Here is a 22,579-nt window from a genome sequence, read left to right on the forward strand (position 1 = left end):
AGAGACCTTCTCTTTTGCTTGATCTAAAATGTCTTTCTCCATGGTCTGAACCTCTAACAATTTACTTAACATCTTTTCGGTTTGTTTTTTACTAATTTCTAATCTACTATAAAGATAACGCAACCCAATAAGATAACACAAAACAAAACCGAAACTGAATGAAACAAAAATGGAATAAAAAATCGTTGTATCAATTTTCTCTTCCTCAGGGCCGACAAACTTCAAACCTTTAGTCAACCATTTTTTCCAGTTTGCCTGAGAAATTTCTAGGGATAGGCAGCTTGAAACAGAAACAAGATAAATCAAAACAAGAACGCACTGTTTTTTTTTGAAATGGTCACCCATTCTTTTGCTCTTCCTCAGGGACGAGCAATTTCACTTACCTCCAAGCTTCAGAAGTTCCCCGTACGGGCCACCAAATGCCACAGTCTGGCTGGGCACAAATGCCGCAGTCTGGCTGGGCACACAATCACGAGCCACCACACAGCTTGTAGATTCAAACAGCAACTCTTTATTCCCGAACTCACACCAGCCGTCTACAATCACGTTCTGGGGAAATCCATGTTCTCTGCCCAAATCCACGTTCTCTGCCCAAAATCACCTCCACTGGGCTTCTATCTCCAAAATATACTGTCTGAATCCCATGAGAACTCAAGGGGAACTCAGGCAGCAAGATACGCCCTATTCCCAGCAGGAATAATCTTAAACCTGGAACCTAAACCGGGAACGCCCTAATCCACCTTGGTCCTTGAGCAAGGTCACCTACATTCAATGTCACTGCAACATGGGGTACGCTGGCAAGGAAATTGTCATACCTACTTGGCTAATGGCTCCCAGCAGATACTCATATATATTTGATATTCATGTTCAAAATGCTCTTTTGGCCAGGCATGGTGGTGCAGGCCTGTAATCCCAGTGGCTCAAGAGGCTGAGGCAAGAGGATTGCGAGTTCAAAGCCAGTCTCAGCAACTTAGCGAGCGCTAAGCAATTTGGGGAGACCCTCTCTCTACGTAAAAATATAAAAAAGGGCTGAGGATGTGGTTCAGTGGTTAAGCACACCTGGGTTCTATCCCATGTACAAAAATAAAATAAAAATGCTCCTTTGTTGGGGATTGAAATGAAGAAAACTATGTTATGTGCATTTATGAGTATGTCAAAATGAGCCTGACTTATGTTTAACTATAATGCACTAATTTTTAAAAATGCTGAAGCACATGCACGTACAATGTGTGTGTGTATGTGTTGTGTGTGTGTGTGTGGTGCTGGGGTTTGAGCCCAGAGCCTTTGCATGCTAGGCAAGTGCTTTAATACTGAGCCACATTCCCTGTCCCTCAAATTGCCCTTGAATTAAGAAAAGGTTAGTTAATAGGATCTATAAGAAAGTGATGAGGGCTGGGGATATCTCAGTTGGTGTAGTGCTTGCCTTGCATGCACAAGGCCCTGGGTTCAATCCCCAGCACCACAAAAAAAAAAAAAAAAGTGATGAAATAGGCCTGGGGATGTATCTCAGTGAAAGGGTGCTTGCCTATTGCCAGACTGCAACAACAACAACAACAAAAAAAAAAAAAAAAAGAAGAAGAAGAAGAAGAAAAGTAAGTGAAGTGATGTAAGTAATGAAATAACTTATTTTAGACAGATTTCTAAGATTTTTATTGTCCTAAATGTAAAAAGTTGGACATTTTAAAATGATATATATATTTAACTCATTAGGAAAGACATATTGTGTGTATGAACAGGCCAGAGAAATGAACTGTTTATATACATGTTACATAAACTTTGAATTTAGCAAGCTGGCTTCAGTTTAGAGGTCTTGGATCTAGTTAAATACTGACAGTTGGAACATTTGGATTCATAGGTATTTAGAAGGGATAAAGAACATATATTCTCACTTCACTTAGTTTTGAAGGTGACAAGAAGATACAAGTATTCTACACTTACATTTTTACTCAGATTCTCACCAGTTTGTTTTGTGGTACTATTCTACATATCTGGTAGTTAATAGGAACAGATTTCTGACCTCTGCTGTCAATATGTTTTTCCTTTCTTTAGTTGCTTTTTAATTAACACAGCAGATCGAATAATCAGAGTTTATGATGGCAGAGAAATCTTAACCTGTGGAAGAGATGGAGAGCCTGAACCCATGCAAAAATTGCAGGACCTGGTGAATAGGTATGTATCACAGCTTGAAAAAGTATATGATAGTTAGTTCTTCACTGGGACTCAAGTTCCAGTTCCCCGTGGGGACTTTCTTTGTTCCTTAGGACCCCATGGAAGAAATGTTGCTTCTCTGGGGATGGGGAGTACATAGTGGCAGGCTCAGCTCGGCAGCATGCCCTTTACATCTGGGAGAAGAGCATTGGCAACCTGGTGAAGATTCTCCATGGGACGAGAGGAGAACTCCTCCTGGATGTAGCTGTGAGTAGAGCAGGGCATTGTTGTTACTCACATAATCCAGAACATCTTGAATCTGTTCTTACAGCCAATTTTTCTTTCCTTCATTAAAATTTAGTGGCATCCTGTTCGACCCATCATAGCATCCATTTCTAGTGGTGTGGTATCTATCTGGGCACAAAATCAAGTAGTAAGTATTTTTCTGGTTGACTTGCTTTGAAACTAGATACTTCTCACACATAGTAAGGTAGTTCTTACATATAAGAGCCTTACACTATAAAAGGCTAGGTACTTACCTTATTTTGTTTTTTAATCTGGTATATGATTTCTATCACCCAGTTATGTTCAGTGTGTCTCATTTCACTCTATTTTTATTGGAAGGTCTTGGTCCCAAGCTAGATTACTAGCTCTGTTTTCATGGAGAAAATCTAGTGTACTTTCTGTTATATTTTTCTATTTCTTGAGCTATGTTTTTCTTTTTCTTATTTTCACATCCTGGTTTTGCTTTAAACACTTTTATACTGTATTTGTGAAAATTTAACAATTCACCTCAAAATTACTTCTTAAAATATTAAAGAAGGCAGTTTTTGTGAAAGAGCCACCATTTAAAACTTGGAATATTTAGATAGGAAATACCATAAGATAGGAAAACCTCCCACATTTAATCTCAGACTTCTGAGTCTCTTTCATGCTCAACTCTTTCATTTTTATCATTAATATCTAGATTACAGATTATTGCTTTCTTGTGTGGTTTTTATTTTGTTTGTGGTGTAGGAAAATTGGAGTGCATTCGCACCAGATTTCAAAGAGTTGGATGAAAATGTAGAATATGAGGAAAGGGAATCAGAATTTGATATTGAAGATGAAGATAAGAGTGAGCCTGAGCAGACAGGTAATATTTCCAAAAGGAAAAAAAATGATTGCTTTACTTAATACTCTTGTATAAATTTATTTTAGCACCTAATCTTTCACCTTTTTTCTTTAAGAATACAGTTTTCACAATGTCTGGGGAGTCTTAATATATAAGACATTAATTAAGGGTTTACTAAGGCATTACTAGGGCTCAAGCAGCCCTCTTGATATCTCACTTGTATTTTCTGATTAAGTGCAGATGATTGTTAGGATTTACTTGCTACACCTAGCAGAGCACCTAGATGTGCTGAGTGCTCAGCTTATATGGTGTTCTGTCACTTGTTTGCAAGGTCAAGGACATGGACTCTAGAGTCTGACAGCTTTGAACAAAAAATTTAATTTTAATAGTTTTTTTTTTTTTTAAAGAAAGAGTGAGAGAGAGAGTGAGAGAGAGAGAGAGAATTTTTTTAATATTTATTTTTTTAGTTCTCGGCGGACACAGTATCTTTGTTTGTATGTGGTGCTGAGGATCGAACCTGGGCTGCACGCATGCCACGCGAGCGTGCTACCGCTTGAGCCACCTCCCCAGCCCTAATTTTAATAGTTTAACTTGAATTTCCTCAAATGTAAGATAGGGGTTATAAGTTGGGTGCAGTAGCACATGCCTGTAATCCCAGTGGTTCAGGAGGCTGAGGCAGGAGGATCATGAGTTCAAAGCGAGCCTCAACAACTTAGTGATACCCTCAGTGAGACTCTGTCTGTAAATAATATATAAAAATGGCTGGGGATGGAGCTCAGTGGTTAAGCGCCACTGGGTTCAATCCCTGTTACAAAAAAAGCAGGGGAGGGTGGAGCGTGTAATAATAGTACCTGTCTCTTAGGATTGTAGGAATAAATGAAATAATTCATGTAAAGCACCTAGTATCTGACTAGGCTGTAATAAGCACCCCAATTCTTTTTTTTTGGTGGGGTGGTACTAGGGATTGAACTGAGAGGGGCTTCACCACTGAGCTATATCCCCAACCCTTTTCACTTTTTTAAATTTTGAAACAGGGTCTCACTAGGTGGCTGAGGCTGTCCTCAAATTGCAGTCCTCCTCCCTTAGCCTCCCAAGTAGCTGGGATTACAGGTATGCATCATTTGTGCCCTGTTCTTTCTTTTTTTATGGTGCTGGGAACCAGACCCTTGAGCATGCTAGGTGAACACTGACTACTGAGCCTTAGTCCCTAATTTATTTTTTTATTTTGGAGAGGGGTGTCTTTTTTTTTTTTGAGATAGGGTCTTCTCATGCTTGTCTTTTTTTTCTTTTTTCTACATACTGGTCTTGAACTCGGAGGCTCAAGTTATCCTTTCACCTCCATTCCAGAGTGGCTGGCACTATAAGCATGAACCACTGTGCCCAGCTTAAATGTCATTTTTTATTATGATTATGACTGTAGTCTTATTTTGCAAGATGGGGGATCAAACCCAAGACCAGACACATGCTAGGCAAGTGATCTCCTATTGATCTGTATCCCCAGCCTAATCATTGTTATTTTTGTCTTCTGAATCTCTAGATAGGACCTCCTTAAAGATAAAAATAAAGATTTTACTTTTTATCCTAATGATCTTTAAACAGGTTTTTACATGTTGTAGGGATTTATGTATGTGATTACAATTAGCAATCATTGACTCCACTGCATGGTGCCAGGAACCAAGGAATCAGGAAAATTTTAGTTCTCTACCACTCACGTTAGGTGTTAGATAACTTATGTGCCTCCTGTCAAATAGAACCCCTCCAGGGTTGCAGAATGTTCTGGATTATTTTGGCATTCCTGGATAATTTCCTGTGATGTTCCAAGACCTACATAAATTACTCCTTCCTTCTTGTAAGCACATTGCAAATACTTTTGTGTTCGTGTTTACTATATTAAATGGAAGTGATCTGTTTGTGTCTGTTTTCTCAGATTATGAAGGTTTTACTGAAGAACTTTTCACACCTTTCTTGGTCATCATACTATTCCTAGTGCCTAGCATATGGTGGAAGTTCAGCACCTGTTTGTTAAATGATTAAGTGTACTTGGTTTTCTTCCTTTGTTTCTCCTGAATTTCAGTTTATGAAATCATTAAGCTGCAAATGAAAAGTAGTTTTCTACTTCTCCTCAAACCTCTCCTGTGTTTCTGTCGTGCAGGAGCTGATGCTGCAGAAGATGAGGAGGTGGATGTCACCAGTGTGGACCCCATTGCTGCCTTCTGTAGCAGGTGAGCTGGCATGGAATGCTGGGCATCTGGGATGCTCCTCTTTAGTCTTTGATGGAGTATGTAACTCTGCTCCCTTGACTGCCCTCTCAGTTCCATCTGCATATTAATTGAAAGAGAGAACTCCTTTGGTACAGGAAAAACAATTCAGTCTTTATTCTCTAGTCCTACTTTCTCTTCCCTATCTTCCTGATACAGAATTTAAAGAAACTGAAGTAATACATGTAATCTGTTTATGATTATTGAATTTTGATTTCCTGTGATTCGTGTTGTCTGATTTCCTGTGATTCCTCCTGGCTTTCCTAAAGTTCTAGATCTATACCTGTTGTGTATGCTAATATGGGCGCCAGAGGAAGAGGGCTTATGGTTTAAGCAACTCTCTCCTCTTTTTTTCCAATCCCTTGTCTGATCCTTTTCCAAATAGTGATGAAGAACTGGAAGATTCAAAGGCTCTGTTGTATTTACCCATTGCCCCTGAGGTAGAAGACCCAGAAGAAAATCCTTATGGCCCTCCACCGGATGCTGTCCAAACTTCCTTGATGGATGAAGGGGCTGGTTCAGAGAAGAAGAGGCAATCTTCAACAGATGGGTCCCAGCCACCTAAGAAGAAACCCAAAACAACCAATATTGAACTTCAAGGAGTACCAAATGACGGTAAGAGCTGCATCTCCCTGCTGCCCAACAGGCACCACTTTTAATTTTTAAAACTGATCATTTCCTATTTGAGCAATTTTTGCCTTAAGGAAATTTTCCCATGATTCTTTATTGTGCTTTACAGCTTTTTAATGACTACATCTGTGTTCACATCTCTTTTAAAATGGAAATTCTGCCCTTTGGTACCTCACCTAAGATGACATGCTTTAAGTCTTCTGACTCATGGCTCAAAATTTGTTTCCTTGTTATATTCATCTTCTTTTTTAATCTTTTCCCATAGAGTGGTCTGATTAGGTGGTAAAGTACTAGTCAGACCCTGACAGTCATTTTATTCTGCCTGCCTGCGTTTATAAGCTGAGTTTGCAAGCCTTTATTATCCTGCGTTGGGATGGTTAGGGGAATGGATGGAAGTGGGTATGTGTGTGTGTGTTACTATTGGGCGTCCTCCTTTCTTTAGCTACAAATCAATTAAATATGCAACTGCATTTTTCCCCGATGCTCTAGATTGTGTGTATCTGCCCTGTTCCAGGCACTGTTGTGTAGTTTATATGCTCTTGCTGACTTTTACATCAGCTCTGCAAGTTTTTTTACTCTCCCTACTTTAGAAAGGAGAAAATTTGAGCTGATATTATGTAACTTGGTCAAGGTCTTACGGAAAGTGGTGGAACCAGGATTCTTGCCCTGATCTTTCTAAATCCAAAGCTCATCTTTTTCTTTTTCTTTCTTTTTTTTTTTGGTGCTGGGGATTGAATCCTGGGCCTTGTGCATGCAAAGCAAGCACTTTACCAACTGAGCTATATCCCCAGCCCCAAAGCCTATTCCCTTTCTGCTCCCTCATACCAGAGCTTGATTTAATATACTATCAGTGTGTCTTTCAGTTACGTTTTCAGTTTAGAGTTGCTATGGCTTGGAGTGAACCATATATAGGCTGTGTGTTCCTTTGGGTCTAGCAACTATTTGTCATATAATATATAGTCTTATAGTTTTTTTGTTTTGTTTCCTTCCCCCCCCACTCCTTTGGTACTATAGATTGAAACTAAGGGCCTTCTCTGACTAAGCAACATTACTAGTCCTTTTAAAATTTAAAAAAAAAATTTTAAGACAGGGTCTTGCAAAGTTGCTAAGACTAGCCTCAAACTTGCCATCCTCCTGCTTCAGCCTTCTGAAGCTGGGATTACATGCGTGTACCACCACACTTAGTGTAGTTTTTTAAACAATTAATAAGGCAGACTTTTCTGTTTATGATATTAGAACTGGGACACAAAAGCACTGTTTTTGCTCACAGAGGTCTGGTGTGGTGCTGAGACTGTTATTGTGTGGATCCCTTTCCATCCCTATCTATCCTTGTTCTACAGAAGTCCATCCACTACTGGGTGTGAAGGGGGATGGCAAATCCAAGAAGAAGCAAGCAGGCCGGCCTAAAGGATCAAAAGGTAAAGAGAAAGATTCTCCATTTAAACCGAAACTCTACAAAGGGGACAGAGGTTTACCTCTGGAAGGATCAACGAAGGGTAAAGTGCAGGCGGAACTCAGCCAGCCCTTGACAGGTAAGGACACATTGGGAGCACTGTCTGGCTTGCTTTGTGGCCTTGCTTTGTACAATCCCTGACTTCCTATAACTGCAGCATTCCCCTCCCCCCTTTCCTCCTTTTTTCCAGCAGCAGATAATGCCTGAATTTTAAGCTGCTAAGGGTAGGCTAAACCTCAATTGGCTTAATTCAGTGGCTCTTAACCTTGGGTCCATAAGTAGGTTTCAGAGGGCCTTCATTCCCCTAGTAGTATATGCAAAATATTAGGGAGATATTTTTCTGGGGAAGATACTCATAGGTTTTATCAGATTCTTATAGAAGAATCTCTGACCCAAAAAGGTCAGAACACTGGCTTAATTCATTTCTTCATAAATAGCCAGAATATAAGCTTTTAAAATATAACCCCTGTCTGTAGCATCTTTTCTTTACATATATTGTTCAAATTGCACAAATAGCACCATCATGTAAAGAAGAAAATGAGGTTTTTACATAAAACCCCATATCTGAGAACAGGAGGAAATTACCCAAAAGACAGAAACTGTGCTCTTTGTAGCTTCTTAAGCCTAAGCCTTTTGATATATAACATTTGGTTTTCTCATTTGTATATGATTGAGAGATTTTTATTGGAGGATAGAGGGCCATTTTAATTTCCTATCAAATATTTGTTAACCTAGGCTATTTGTTGGAAAAATATTAACCAGATTGGAATTCATTTCTATTAGATGTTGAATTTTGGAAGTGTAGTGTTTTATATATAAGCACTACTTGAGTTAATATAATACTTTTAATTTTTTAGGCTAATTGAGTAGTCTCAAAGCAGGATTAATAAAATATTAGTGTTGTATTCAGGTTTTTTTTCCTCCTGCTTTAAAATTTTAATCAAAAATTTTAACCCATATACAATGAAGCACTAGAATGCTAACAGAATTCCTTAATTATACCTTGTCAGTTAATCATTGTATATGAATATGACTTTTCTTCTACAGAGAAGCAGAAAACAGAAAACAAATTGAATTAATCATTATTTGCAATATTCCACCTCAAGTTTGCTAGATTTAGACTTTAGTTTTTCATAACCTGATACCATACCACTCTGTGCTAGTATTTTTTCCTCCAACAACAGTATGCTTCACTATTATTCAGTTACCACCATCACACTCAATCCTCTTAATACTCTGTCTATATTGGAAAATATACCCAGCAAAACTAAGCTTCAGAATTGATGGTGAAACCGTGATGAATAAAAGTTAAAAGAATTCACAGTTAAAAGCCTGCACTGTAACACATACTCAATAAAATATTTCATGAAGAAGAAGTGAAAAATAAAATTGAAAACCAGCAAAGGGAGGAACACACTAGAAGAATAGTCAAATAAAGGAGAAATTAATTCAAGTTTAAAACAAGAAATAAATCAAGCAGGCCAGGCTATTACAGGGGATAAAAAATATGATTTATCGATAATAACATCGAATATAAATGGCCTACACTCATCAATCAAAAGACATAAACTGGCAGATTGGATTAAAAAACAAGACCCAACAATATGCTGTCTCCAAGAGACTCACCTCCCAGGCAAAAGACATCCACAGACAGAAGGTGAAAGGATGGGAAAAAAACATATCATTCTCATGGATCTCCTAAACAAGCAGGGGTTTCTGTCTTCATGCCAAAGTTAATCAGAGGGGACAAACAAGGTCATTTCATACTATTTAATTATACCTCAGCAAGATATAATAATCATAAATATTTATGCCCCAAACAATGGAGCATCTACGTACATCAAATAAATCCTCTTAATTTCAAGAATCAAATAGACCACAACATAATAATACTGGGTTATTTTAACATGCCTCTCTCATCACTGGATAGACCCTCCAAACAAAAACTAAATAAAGAAGCTATAGAACTAAAAAATACAATTAATAATTTAGACTCTACAGACATATATAGAATGTTTCATCCATCAGTGGCTGAATATATATATATTTTTAATATACTTTCTTCACAGCAGTACACAAATCCTTCTATAAAATAGACCAAATCTTAGGCCACAAAGCAATTCTTGGCCAAAAAAAGATAATATGTTACATTCTATCAGATCATAATGAATGAAATTAGAAATCAATGCTAAAATAAAAATAGTGGCTACACCTGGAGACTAAATAATATGCTATTGAATGACCAATGGATAACAGAAGAAATTGGAGATGGAATTAAAAAAATACTTAGAGGTAAATGAGAATAATGACACAACACATCAAAATCTCTGGGACACTATGAAGGCGGTTCTTAGAGGAAGGTTTATTGCAATGGGCTCATTCATTAAAAGAGTAGAAAGTTACCAAATAAATAACCTAACATTACAGCTCAAAGCCCTAGACAAAGAACAACAAATCAACACCAAAAGCAGTAGAAGACAGGAAATAATTAAAATCAGAGCTGAAATCAATGAAATTAAAACAAAAACAGTTCAAAAAGTCAACAAAACAAAAGTTGGTTCTTTGAAAAAATAAATTGATAAATCCTTAGCCAAGCTAACCAAGAGAAAGAGGGGAAAAACTCAAATCACTAAAATTCATGATGAAAAAGGAAATATTGCCATGGACACTACTGAAAATATAGATGATAATCAGAATCTATTTTGAAAATTTATACTCCCCTAAAATTAGAAAATCTTTTTTTTTTTTTTTCTTTGTGGTGCTGGGGATTGAACCCAGGGTCTTGTGCATGCTAGGCAAGCACTCTACCAACTGAGCTATATCCCCAGCCCAAAATAGAAAATCTTGAAGACATTGACAAGTTTCTAGAGACATGTGACCTACTCAGATTGAATCAGGAGAACGTAGAAAATTTAAACAGGTCAATTAGCAATGAAATTGAAGACATCATCAAAAGCCTGCCAACAAGGAAAAACCCAGAACCAGACAAATTCTTAGTCAAGTTCTACCAGACCTTCAAAGAAGAACTAATACCAATCCTTCTCAATTTATTCCATGAAATAGAAAAGGAGGAAACTTTTCCAGACTCATTCTATGAAGCTAGTAACACCCAGATACCAAAACCAGAAAAGATACATCAAGCAAAGAAAACTTCAGAACAAAATCCCTGATGAACATAGATGCAAAAATTCTTAATGAAATACTGGCAATTTGCATACAAAAACATATTAAGAAGATAGTGCACCACGATCAAGTGAGTTTCATCCCAGGGATGCAAGGTTGGTTCAATGTATGGAAATCAATAAATGTAATTCACCGCATCAGTAGACTTAAAGATGAGAATCACATGATTATTTCAATAGATGCAGAAAAAGCAGTTGACAGAATTCAGCATTCATTCATGTTCAGAACACTACAAAAAGTAGGGATAATAGGGACATACCTCAACATTGTAAAAGCTGTATATATTAAACCCAAGGCCAACATCATTCTAAATGGGGGAAAAAAAAATGGAAAGCATTCTCTAAAAACAGTAACAAGACAAGGATGTCCTCTTTTATTATTTCTATTCAACATTGTCCTTGAAATCCTAGACAGAGCAATTAGGCAAAAGAAAGAAATTAAGGAGCTATGAACAGGAAAAGAAGCACTCAAACTATCTCTATTTGCCAATGGCATGATTCTATATTTAGAAGACCCAAAAAAACTCTACCAGAAAACTCCATAAACAAATTCAGCAAAGTAGCAGGATATAAAATTAACACCCCAAATCAGTTGTGTTCCTATACACTAATGAAGAATCAGCTGAAAAAGAAATTTAGAAAACTGTCCCATTCACAATAACCTCCTCCCCAATTAAAAAAAAAAAAGTAAAATAGCCTGTAACAGACGGTCATTGTCAACAAAAAATGCACATCAGTAATTGACTAGACATAATAAAGATGATCTTTCATAGCCCACTTCTTGGACAAACTAATGCTATACAGAAGGAGCAATTTAAAGTTTAAATAGATTTCCCTGACCCAAAGAAATGCTTAGGGTGATTTAAAATGTGGCCAAACTGGGTTGGGGTTGTGGCTCAGTGGTAGAGCACCTGTGTAGAACGAGTGAGGCAGTGGGTTTGATCCTCAGTACCACATAAAAATATTAAAGTACTATGTGCATCTATAACTAAAAATAAAAATTAGAAATGTGACCAAAAGGTATTTAATTCATTTAAACTCTTCAGGACATAGTCTCCCACCTTCTTTAAACTTTTCTGTAATTAATCTTGTGTTTTCTGTAGGAAGTGGTTGTAAATAAACCATTTTAAGTTTGTTTTTGTTTTTATTTTAAACTCACATTTTCTTCAGTAATACAGTGTTGTCACTGGACAGCAACTGTCTAAATGAGAATTAAAGTAAACCACGTTGAAAAGTTTACTCAGCCCTGAAGGAATAAGTCTTTTTAATTCCCTAAAATTCTCAAACGCATTAGTATTTTTATCTTAGTGACAGAAGAAAGTTTGTAGTAAAAATTTGAACTAAATGTGGGATATACATATTATAGTAGTTATACAAGTTAGCATTTTAAAGCCCCTTCTAGGAAGAGTAGATACTGCTATTGGGGGGCAGGGAGGGGTGGCTATTACAAGATTTTTCACACTCACTTTGTTGATAAGGTTAGGAGGTACTGACCTCGCTTGTGTATTATAACAGCAGGGTGCTTCATTCTGGACTATTATTTTCTACTTATTTTTGTTAGACACCAAAGTGGATCAACCTTAAGTAGAGGGGCAGCTCCTTTAACAAGTTTACCCCTTACAAGGGCTAGAGGAGGCTTTCCTTTGACAGGGCCAGAGTGATGGTACATTTTGTGATAGAGACAAAGCAATGTATAGATGACTGCAAGCATTTCCCCAGTTCCTCATGGTTGTATGCATTGCATACTTACCCATCTGATTTATCTGTCCCTCCCATTTTCTCCTTCCTTTTTTTGGCCTTGGTTCCTCAACCTTATCCTAATGGAAATCTCCAGAACAGATATGGCCAGTTTAAACTTCAGAGTGGACAGGTGTTGCTTCTGGGGGCTAACAGACAGAGTAGGATCATTTAAAAAAACAAAACAAAACAAACCAAAACAAAAAACCCCCAGCAGGGTCTTGCAGCTTTTGAGGTTCTGGACCCTCAGGAGGGCTGCAGTAGCTTTTGTGGCTAGCTGCAGTGTAGTTTCCATCTTTATGAAGGCTGCAAATTTGGGACAGTGGTGAGACTAGATAACCTATGGGAAGTCTCCATTTTAGGACACTTATCAGATCTTGGGTGTGGGATTCTTTGATTGAGGGTTGGGGTTCATCCATTGGCATGGTCATCTTGAGGACCCTGAGCAGGCAAAGCTGATTAGCACACAGCCCATCAAGGCCCCTGAGGGAAACTGGCATCTGGATCTCATTCTTCCACAGAAGATTTTTTCGATAAAAGATTACCTTCAAGCTTTTCCATAAAAGTCGGTATGTAGTCATTGCTTTCCCAACGGGTACTAAGAAGTGAAACCTAATTCAGAATGCCAGAGGCCGAACTATCTTTAGGAATCCATCTAGTCTGAGAGTTTTCATGTTTCATAAACCCCCTTTATTTAATGGAACAACTTTTGTTTTAAAACCAGATTGTTTGAAGGCAGGGTCTTAGGTGTAGGTTGTGATGCTACCCAGGCTAGATGGGTGGCAACTGTTTGCTCATATCTGCAATTAGCCAGTTGCTATAGAACCTGTTCCACAAAACTCTCAGAGCTGCTGTGTGTGTTGAGATATGGTGCATTTCAAGGGAAAATTGGAAGACAAATGAATCACCGTAGGATTCACCTGGAATCTAGAGCTACAGAACATTCTTTCCTATCAAACAGCTCATTAGTATTGGATTAGCAACTGAGTGCCTACATTCATGAAGATATAGTTTCTGTGTTGAGTGAGGACCCATCAGTGAAGCATGGCAGGAGTAACCCTGGAGCTCGGGACTTCCCAGGGAAAGGCCAGGCTGGCGGATCAGTGCCATCTATCAAATGTCTGTTCTTCAGTACATTGGCTACTCTCCAGAGGAGAGTCCTAGAAAGAAACAAGATGTGAGCAGACTCGCGTTTCCATGTAGCCTAAGAAATAGGGCACGTAGGGTGGTGAATTTGGCTCATCAGGAGCAAAGTAACACAAAGTTTTGGTCTATCACATACATGGCCTAAAGGCCTCATGGGATGGTGAGCATGAGGGATTGGTGTGTACCTGGGTCTGTTCTGGGTAGCAAAGGCCAAAGTGAGCAGAGGTGTCGCTTCTGGGGGCCAACAGACACCATTGCAGGTTTTCCTGCCTTGGGCCATTCTGCACCACTGCTCCCTGATGCTGTCCTATCACCTACAAGTCACAGAACCCAATTGTTTTAATCACTTGTTAATGAGTAAGGTGTGTGTTTTGTTTTCTTTTTTATGAACAGTCTCAAAGACTAATTTTATGAAATCTTGCTAAACTCAGCGAGTTGGATATTCTTTCTCATGTGATCTTATTAGCTGAATAAGGTAGAGTTTGAAAATCATGATCCTGCATTCTCTTAAGCTACCCTGGATGAGGCTGCTATTAGGAGGTACCCAAAATGGCTATTCATCTTAAACTGAACTCCTTAATATTATAATACTGGAGATTTCCTTTATGTTGTAGCTAAACAGTGTGTTCCCTTCAGGCAACTGCTGCGGGTCTTCTGTGTTGCTATTTCTGTGTATTTTACCTTGCTTGGTATCATATGCTCTGGTTTTGTTCTGTGCCTAATGCCTCAACAAGCCTATGTATGTATGTTTTTATTTTATGTCTTTTCATAAGAATAAGGATGTTACTGAAACACAAATTACACAGATAATCAGTATAAGGTGCTTAGTCATTTTGAGTGTCCATTATTAAGGCTACTGATATGTTTTTTTTTAATATTTATTCTTCAACTTTAGGTGGACACAACATCTTTATTTTACATTTATGTGGTATTAAGGATTGAACCCAGTACCTTATGCATGCTAGGCAAGCTCTCTACCACTAAGCCACAACCCCAGCCCAAGGCCATTGATTTGTGATCAAGCCACTTTCTCCCATCATGATTTAGAATTACAGTGGCAATGTTGTATCTCTTTCCAAATTGTTAAAACTAAATGGATCAGCGTACCTATGGGAAAAATCAGTGAGACTAGCCTTTAAGTGGGTAAACACACAATATTGAGCTTTGTAGAGTATATTCTTTTATCTTAAGATTTTTTTTAAAACAAACTCAAATTTATTATTATGTTTTATTTTGGGAGTGATCTGAAAAACAGGTGCTACATAAATTTTTTAATTTGATTTAACAGTGTAGTATTCAGCAGAGAGCTTGTATCAGGGAGAGTATGTTGTATCTTGTACTGATTTCAGGCTATTCTCAGGCAAATGTGAATATATTTTTATAAACACTAATTTCATTTATACTGGAACTTTAAGCTAATTTTTTTATAAATGGATAGTTTTCCTTCATAACTTGGGCAATTTTTTTTTTTTTAGCTTTTTACCCTTAAGCAGTATATTTTCTCCCATTCCAAGTGACATCTGGGAGGGTTTTCTTCACCTTGTTCTCTTTTTACACTTCCTAGTTTATAATTTTACAACAGTTCATTTAAGGACATCCCTAGGAGGTTGAACAGCTTCTGTAGAGTAACCAGGGAAGTGGTCATTTGATTTTACTATTTCGGATTTTGTGTATCAGTTAGTTATTGGTGTGTAGACATATGGACAATAGCTTTAATTAACATTTCACTTTATTTGGGATTCTCAGGTGATAGAAATGTCACTTAAGGAACAGTGGTACTTGGACAGGGTTTCTCATTGTTAATCATTTAGTGACTGTTTTAGTCTAATATAGAAAAAGTTCAATACTTTTCCTTTCTTCTGTTTATCACACCCTTTTGATTGCTAAGCATTCTTTCTAACACCATAGAGAATGGTCAGCAGCTTAGCTTTACCTCCCACCCCCATCCCTTTGGGACAGTACTGAAAAAAGTGTTGGGGCGGAGATTTGGGGTTTAGATTATTTGTTGCTTCAATAAAGAGTAATTAGGAGTTGGAATTGGTTATAACTTTTCCTTAAAGGGGGGACATTCTTGGTGCATATATGCTTGGAGTGCAGCATCCATCAGTGTTTCTGTTCTTAGAAGTAACTGATCTGAATTGATGGTAAAAGAATTCTTTTTGTGTCTAATCTCTTTAGCAGGAGGAGCAATCTCAGAACTATTATGAAGACCTTGAAGTTCTTCGTTCTTCCTCACTTGCCATCAGGTGGCCTCTGGACAGTGTAGTCAGTTATTTGAGATTGACTTTAACTTAAAACAAAGGCCTCTGCCTCCCACCCAGGAGGTGGAAGGAGTGAATTTTATGTTTGAATGAAGAAGTGAATTATGGAAGAAGAGTATATGTCCCTTACCTTCCCTTTCAAGCGTAAGTCCAAATAGGCTCTCAGGAACGAGGATTTGTGAAGGCATCCAGTAGGAGATTTGACTCACATAAACTTCAACGCTTGGTTGTGTTGCTGGAGAAAAGATACCTATGTTTTGTTCATCTAGCTATTGTACCCAGAATCATTTTGACATATCATTTCCTGTCTCCTGATTGCCTTCCGTCCTCAATGCATGTCCTCGAGTGACTTGTTCTTATCTGAAATTTTGTTTCCAATATCCTAGGAAAACTTCTGTTGCATATTCTTTTTCATTTTTAAATGTACCCTATCTCAGATAACTCCTGTATTTCCATTTAGTGTACAAAGGTTGGGCAGAAAAGAAAGTGCTTGAAAGCTTTCAAATTTACAGGAAAAGAAGAAAGATAAGAAGGCCCCCTCTTCCTGTCATACATTTTGCTCAAGAAGCTGGGCAGTAGGAGATTCAGGGTTTTTCCTTGCATTGCATGTTTCTCCAGTATTGGTTCAGTCTCATTAATCATGGATTTTGAAGATAACTAGTTTTATCCATCTCCAGCAAAGAATCATCAACACTTTATATTACCTTATCTGTGCTGGCTTCCAGAGTTGGAAACAAAACAAGGTGTTTCTCAACAAGCTTCTTTTTTATTGGGGTGGGGGAACCTGTGCAAGGACTAAAGTACAGATTCCAAAATCAAAGCAGCAAAACAGTTCAAATCAAAGATCAAGGTAAATTTTTTTTTATTGTTGCCTATGGAAACCTGTCCCCATCAGCCAGTGCATCTTTCCCCTCTTGCATCCATGCATTCGTGCTCCTTTTTCTTGCTGTGTTTTCCAGTCACTTCCTTTCTGTGAAAGGTTGCTTAGCTTTTTTTTTTTTTTTTTTTTTTTTTTTTTTTTTTGCTATTGTTTAAATAAAAAGTAGCAGATTGGATGGATGTGTACATTAGGTATTTGAAATTTTCTGAAACTCCAGAGTGAGGAAACCAGGTGTGGAAGGGGCTTAGTAGCCTGTCTGAGTAGAGCTTTTAGCTGACCCAAAGTGCTTACCCGGGATCATCATTTTCTCAGTATTTTCAAAGGAGAATTTAAATACTGCGATTATTGGGAAGTCTTTATCAGTTGGTGGATGCTCCTTTAGGTAGCCAAACACATTGATTATTTTTTAGATTGTAGGATAGAAATCAAAGTAGAACACATCAGTAAGGGCCTCTTTTTCCCATCCCATCTTTCAGAATATATATATTTTTTATTTTTCCCAGAAGTCAGAACTCTTCCTGAATTTTTTAGTTGCCACTGCTACTTCTTCAAGTGCTCATTTCGTGAATTTCACGTGAATTGGACAGTGGTTAAGATTGGCAGGTGGCTCACTGGACATGTTTCTGTTTTGCAGACATTATATTCATTCCCATTCTCTGTGCTGCATACTGTAGTGGTGTGGAGACTGATACAAAGGGTTTCTGCCTTACTCCCATGTATGAAGGAGTTTGGTTTCCTCACCTGGGCATTTGGTGTTTATACTCTGTCCAACTCCTCAACTGGCTACTGAGAAAATCACGTCCTGTCAGATTATCTCTGGCAGCAGCTCCTGATAATTATTTATGTTTTGGGGATTTTTTTTTTCAGCCCCTAAAACTGTTTGTCCATTTCAGTTTGAGTTTCTTGATTTGTGTAATATATGTATATTCTCTTCTTCCCTTTGTCATCTTCTCCCTGCCCACCATTTTGTTTTTCAAATGTTCTGTAGTTTTGTACAAGATAAAAACGTAGCCTTGGGTACTTCTTGCTGAAGCTTTAATGCTTTGTAAATAAAATCGGATGTTTATTAAAGCACAGGTGCAGATGTTTGTTTGTAAACACTGATCACTTCTGGAGCTCACCAGCCACTTTCATATACTGGGGAATGTGACTTCCTGTGATGGTGTTAGAGCCCTGTATGGAACTAGAGAGCTGGAAAGTGTGGTGGGGTGGGGGCACAGAGTCTAAATTTCTGCCTTTATACAAGATCATAAATAAATGATTTGAAACAAAAGGTGTTGTTAATCAAAAAGATCATCTAGGAATGATCTCTTCAGATTTTTAACTCAGTGTAAGTTTGTTTAGTTACCCTGAAGAGGCCATAGTTTAAATTCTGGAGGTTACAAAAATGCATGCCAGGAAGTTCCAGGCTTCCAAGGGACCTTTCTTAAATTCCTCTTTATTCGTCTTTTTTCCTCTATTAAATAGCTTTAAAATCCACCAACTACTCATTGTCTCCTCAAGAATAAGATCTTTAAAAGTCTGATTTTAATTACTGCCAAATCTGAGTGTCTGTTTATTAATTTTTTGTCATATCACTGAGAACTTGTCTTTGACCTCATAGCTGTTTCCTAGCAACCCTCATCAGCATAAGGAATCAGTGAGCCCCTCTGCTCTGTGGGGCAAAGGGAGCAGGCCCAGAGGCAGCAGCTTGCATCCTTTGGCCCAGCCCAAGTCTTCAGTACCCTGAGACAGAGGAGAACCTTCAGCTTGGAACGGTGCTACTTTTGACAGCCTCTCTTGCTCATCTGATAGGGCGTCTTGGCCCTTGCCTTCATGAATTTTCTTTCTTTTTAAAAATTCCTTATACCCGACCAATGTGTCACACTTCATAGAGTGTTTTCACGTGCCCTGCATCATTTGATGGTCAAAAGTGATCTCCCTGAAATAGGTGGGGAAGGCTTTATTTATGGAGGAGGAAACAATTAGAAATAGAAATTCAGAAAGGGTAAGTCACTTGCCTCCCAGTCCAGAGTTCTTGATCCTTTTTATATAGAATCTTTAGGAGCACTCATAGTAAATAATTCAAGGTATTGAACTGGAACTTAATTTGCTTAACCATCTGTTCTTTTTAGACTTTGGTATATATTTTTTTTATTTGATCAGATTCAACTTGGGAATCCTGAAATCTTTAATTATCCCACATGGAAGGGGAGTGAAAGGGTAGGAGAATGTAACTTCATTTGGAAATTCACTTGTCCATCTGTGGGGATTTTTTGTTTTTTGGAGTGCTGGGGATTGAACCCAGGGCCTCATACTTGCTAGGAGAGTATCCTACCACTGAGCCAATCTCCAGCCCTCCATCTGTGTCTTTTCAAGAGGTGGATTTAAATCTATTAAGAGGATATGAAAGGAACGGAGACTGGTAAGGTGGTCATTAACAAGCATAGATAGTAAAGCAGCAGCAACATTGTGATTGTTTTTTGTTGTTTTTTCTGCCTTGGGACCTCACTTGTGAGTAAGGACTGAGATTTTGTGTATTTGGTTGCATTGTTTAGTTGACAGTGCATGCATCATATATCTCTTGACTTTGAAGGACATCCCATGTTGAAGGAATTCATTTATGATGCAGAGAGAATTCAACTGGAATACCCAGAGGGCTCTGGCTAAGGGTGGTGAAATGCCTGTGGAGACATGAAGACTTCAGCCACTGGTTTCATCCTCACAAGTCTGGCGTTGACTGTCTACCCGCCATTGGTGGTGTCTTCACCTAAAACACTGGCCATCCCTGAAAAGCTTCAGAAAGCTGTAGGGAAAGTTATTGTCAATGCTACAACCTGTACTGTGACTTGCGGCCTTGGCTATAAAGAGGAGACCATCTGTGAGGTGGGCCCTGATGGAGTGAGGAGGAAGTGTCAGTCTCAGCGCTTGGAATGTCTGACCAACTGGATCTGTGGGATGCTGCATTTCACCGTCCTCGATGGGCAGGAGTTTGAGCTTAGCTGTCTGAGTTCAGACATCCTGGAGATTGGACGGAAAGCTTTCCACTTCACCTGGAGATTGGCACGGGGTATCATTTCCACTGACGATGAGCTCTTCAGACCCTTCAGAGCTGAATCCTATTTTTTGAGGTTTAAACCTGTCCAGGAGTATGATTCTGGGACATACCGCTGTGATGTGCAGCTGCTAAAAAACTTGAGGTTTGTGAAGAGGCTCTATTTTGGGCTGAGGGTCCTTCCTCCAAAGTTGGTGAACTTGAATTTCTCTCAATCTCTTACCGAGGAACAGAAGTTAGTAGATGAGGGCTTGGAGGTTAATCTGGACAACCATTCCAAGCCTTTCCGGCCAAAGTGGCAAAAGAAGGTGACATTGGCCTTGGGAATAGGAATTACTGGTGGAGTGGTTGGTGGTATTTTGGTGAGCATTGTCCTCTGCGGTATGTGGAGGGGGACTGATGGCACTTGGAGCCACAAGAGCTTACAAGCCTTGCTCCCAAAGGACTGCCACCCAGAAACCCAGGCTAGCTCTTCAGGGAATGCTCTGGATGTCAGGTAGTGAATCAGCTAGGAGGGAGGCTCCCACTGCCAAAAGGTTGGGTGAGGGGTGTGGAAGGAGCAGCTTCTTGCTAGCTGTGGGCAACCATCACCAGCTGCTTTGTGTCCCACGTGGGTCTCTGCTCCACATCTCCCTGGCTCTAAGTTCTCAGGAGACTGCAGGCAACCTCCTGTTCCTGGGAAGAGTTCTGTCTTCCAAACTTGCATTCTCTCTAACCTCTGTGCTTTCCCATCTCCATCTCCCCTCTCTTGAGCAGCGTACTCATAGTGAAAACATTTTTTCCTCTTCAATAAAAGTAATTTATATGGAAACCTAGCATTTTTCTTTCTTGCATTTGTTTAAATGGTCCCATAATCAGCCTGGCTTCAGTTTCCCTTGGATTTCTTAATAGTAGACAATGGACAAATTGCTTTGTTGAGGGCCCATGCCCATAGGTGGCAGAAGTTGTTAGTAATGACACCTGACTCAGGTGTGTAATAATCCCTAAATGTTACCTGCCCTCTCTGCCCTCCCCAGGTGAACCCTCTATGTTCAATGTTAAATTAAATTTCCTTGCAAAACAGAGATACTTCACCTGATCATTGAAGCAGTTCTGTGGCTTGCTCCCTGCTCCTTTATTTTTGCTTACTCAGTGCCCTGAAGTTTGTGCTCCTGGAAAGATCAATGTATGGGTCTCTGATAGTAGCCAAAGCTCCCATGGGAGGACTCGCACCTCTGTACAAGATCCAGTGTTAAAAGACTCTTGGGGACCATTGAGACTATCCAAGATAATTGGGTTATGGAACTGTCAGGAACCAAAGACTGGTGGTTCTCTCTCCCTTGAGCCATGTGTCAGAATCACCTGGATGACTTTTTGGAAAACAGATTCCTGAGCCCCAACTCTGGAGATGCTACTTCACTTTAAATTATGGTCAAAGGGTCCTTATTACTTCCTTTACTTTTAAAAATTTCAAACCCAGAGAAAAGTTAGAAGAAAGGTTTATAGTGGTCACCCATAAACCCTTTGCCTAGGGTTCATCAGTTGTTAGCTTTTTGACAACAACTGCCTAAGTTACAGATTTTATGAACCACTTGAAAGCATCACAGACATTGTGACCCTTTATTGGAAAGTAAATCAGGTATGTATCTTATAGGGACATTCTCCTGTATAACTACAATACCTCTACCACACCTAAGAAAATGAACAATTCCCAGTCTTAACATATAATTTATGTTCAGTTGCTCCAATTTTCAAAATCTTAGAGCTTTTTGATGTAATTTCTTGATCTAGGAGCTAATAAAGCTTCATGTATTGTGTTCAATATTTTCTCAAGTCTTCATTTTTCAACAGATCATATATATGCGTTTGTGTATTTTCTCATGACATTGATTTTAAGAATTTATTACTTTGGGGTGGGTATTGGGGGTTGAACCTAGGAGTACTTTACCACCGAGGTATATCCTCAATCCCTTTATTTATTTATTTTTGGTACTAGGGATTGAACCCAAAGATATGTTACAACTGAGCTATATCCCCAGTCCTTTTTATTTTTTTATTTTGAGATAGGTCTCACTAAATTGCTGAGACTAGCTTTGAACTTGTGATCCTCCTGTATAAGCCTCCCAAGTTTCTAGCACTTCAGGTGTGCACCACCGCATAGGGCATGACATTGATTTTATTGAAGTGTCTGGCTAGTCCAATAGTATTGGGTGGTGTCCCACAATCTGGATTTGTCATTTTAACATTAGATTCACAAGAAATGAGTTTTAGACATTTTTGACAAGAGCCCTACGTAGATCCATACTTAGTATATTACATTAGGTGGCTCATGGTGTTAGATTGGCCCACGATTATTGATGATAAGCTATACATAAAAGATCAAAGCATCTTTTTTAACAGGTTTATCAATGACTATGATACGTAGTTGAGATTGACTCAGTAGCTTAGGCCCATGGATAGGGAATTGTTTTACTATTGCTGTTATGTTTTAAAAGACCTTAAATTGTACACAGACCCTTAATTCTCATCTGCACACTTCAAAGGGGAGTTCAGAAGATTCAACTCTGGCCTGGGTCTGCTATGGGCTGTACTGGAGCAAGCCTAACACCTTTTGTAGGCCTTATCTTGGAAATAGGTGATTATGAGGGTGCAGTGAGGTCAACTGAAGTTTGGGAATGTTATTAATGATTCTTTTTACTGCAGTACTGTTTTACTGAAGAATTCAGGAGATAGCTTGCTGTACTTCAAAGTCGGGAA

The 22,579-nt window shown here is 38.7% G+C and overlaps 2 protein-coding genes across 14 annotated transcripts in view; both read left to right on the forward strand.

The window, feature by feature from the left end:
- The window catches only part of Rbbp5 (RB binding protein 5, histone lysine methyltransferase complex subunit), a 43,040-nt gene extending 25,160 nt beyond the window's left edge, over positions 1–17,880 (forward strand). For 8 of the 13 annotated variants that reach the window (XM_048809558.1, XM_048809559.1, XM_015483781.2 and 5 more), the window contains 8 exons: positions 2,050–2,169; positions 2,262–2,415; positions 2,510–2,581; positions 3,166–3,283; positions 5,415–5,484; positions 5,906–6,135; positions 7,491–7,682; positions 15,847–17,880. In XM_048809558.1, coding sequence (XP_048665515.1) covers positions 2,050–2,169; positions 2,262–2,415; positions 2,510–2,581; positions 3,166–3,283; positions 5,415–5,484; positions 5,906–6,135; positions 7,491–7,682; positions 15,847–15,875 — 985 coding nt within the window. In that variant the 3' untranslated portion in view covers positions 15,876–17,880. Of the gene's footprint in view, positions 1–2,049; positions 2,170–2,261; positions 2,416–2,509; positions 2,582–3,165; positions 3,284–5,414; positions 5,485–5,905; positions 6,136–7,490; positions 7,683–14,973; positions 15,818–15,846 lie in introns of those variants that run through there. The other 5 variants (XM_048809561.1, XM_015483782.2, XM_048809563.1 and 2 more) reach the window with 4 other exon arrangements.
- Positions 17,881–18,018: 138 nt separating this feature from the next.
- Tmem81 (transmembrane protein 81) lies at positions 18,019–21,644 on the forward strand. Its single transcript, XM_015483785.2, has one exon. The coding sequence runs from the start codon at positions 19,483–19,485 to the stop codon at positions 20,341–20,343; it is 861 nt and encodes a 286-aa protein (XP_015339271.1). The 5' UTR covers positions 18,019–19,482; the 3' UTR covers positions 20,344–21,644.
- Positions 21,645–22,579: the final 935 nt, after the last annotated feature.

The sequence above is a fragment of the Marmota marmota genome, unplaced genomic scaffold, assembly GCF_001458135.2.
Source record: "Marmota marmota marmota unplaced genomic scaffold, marMar, whole genome shotgun sequence".
In the NCBI taxonomy this organism is placed as follows: domain Eukaryota; kingdom Metazoa; phylum Chordata; class Mammalia; order Rodentia; family Sciuridae; genus Marmota; species Marmota marmota.

Excerpts from the sequence above, each read along its gene's own strand:
- Tmem81 (XM_015483785.2), top strand. The coding sequence starts at position 19,483 with ATGAAGACTTCAGCCACTGGTTTCATCCTCACAAGTCTGGCGTTGACT.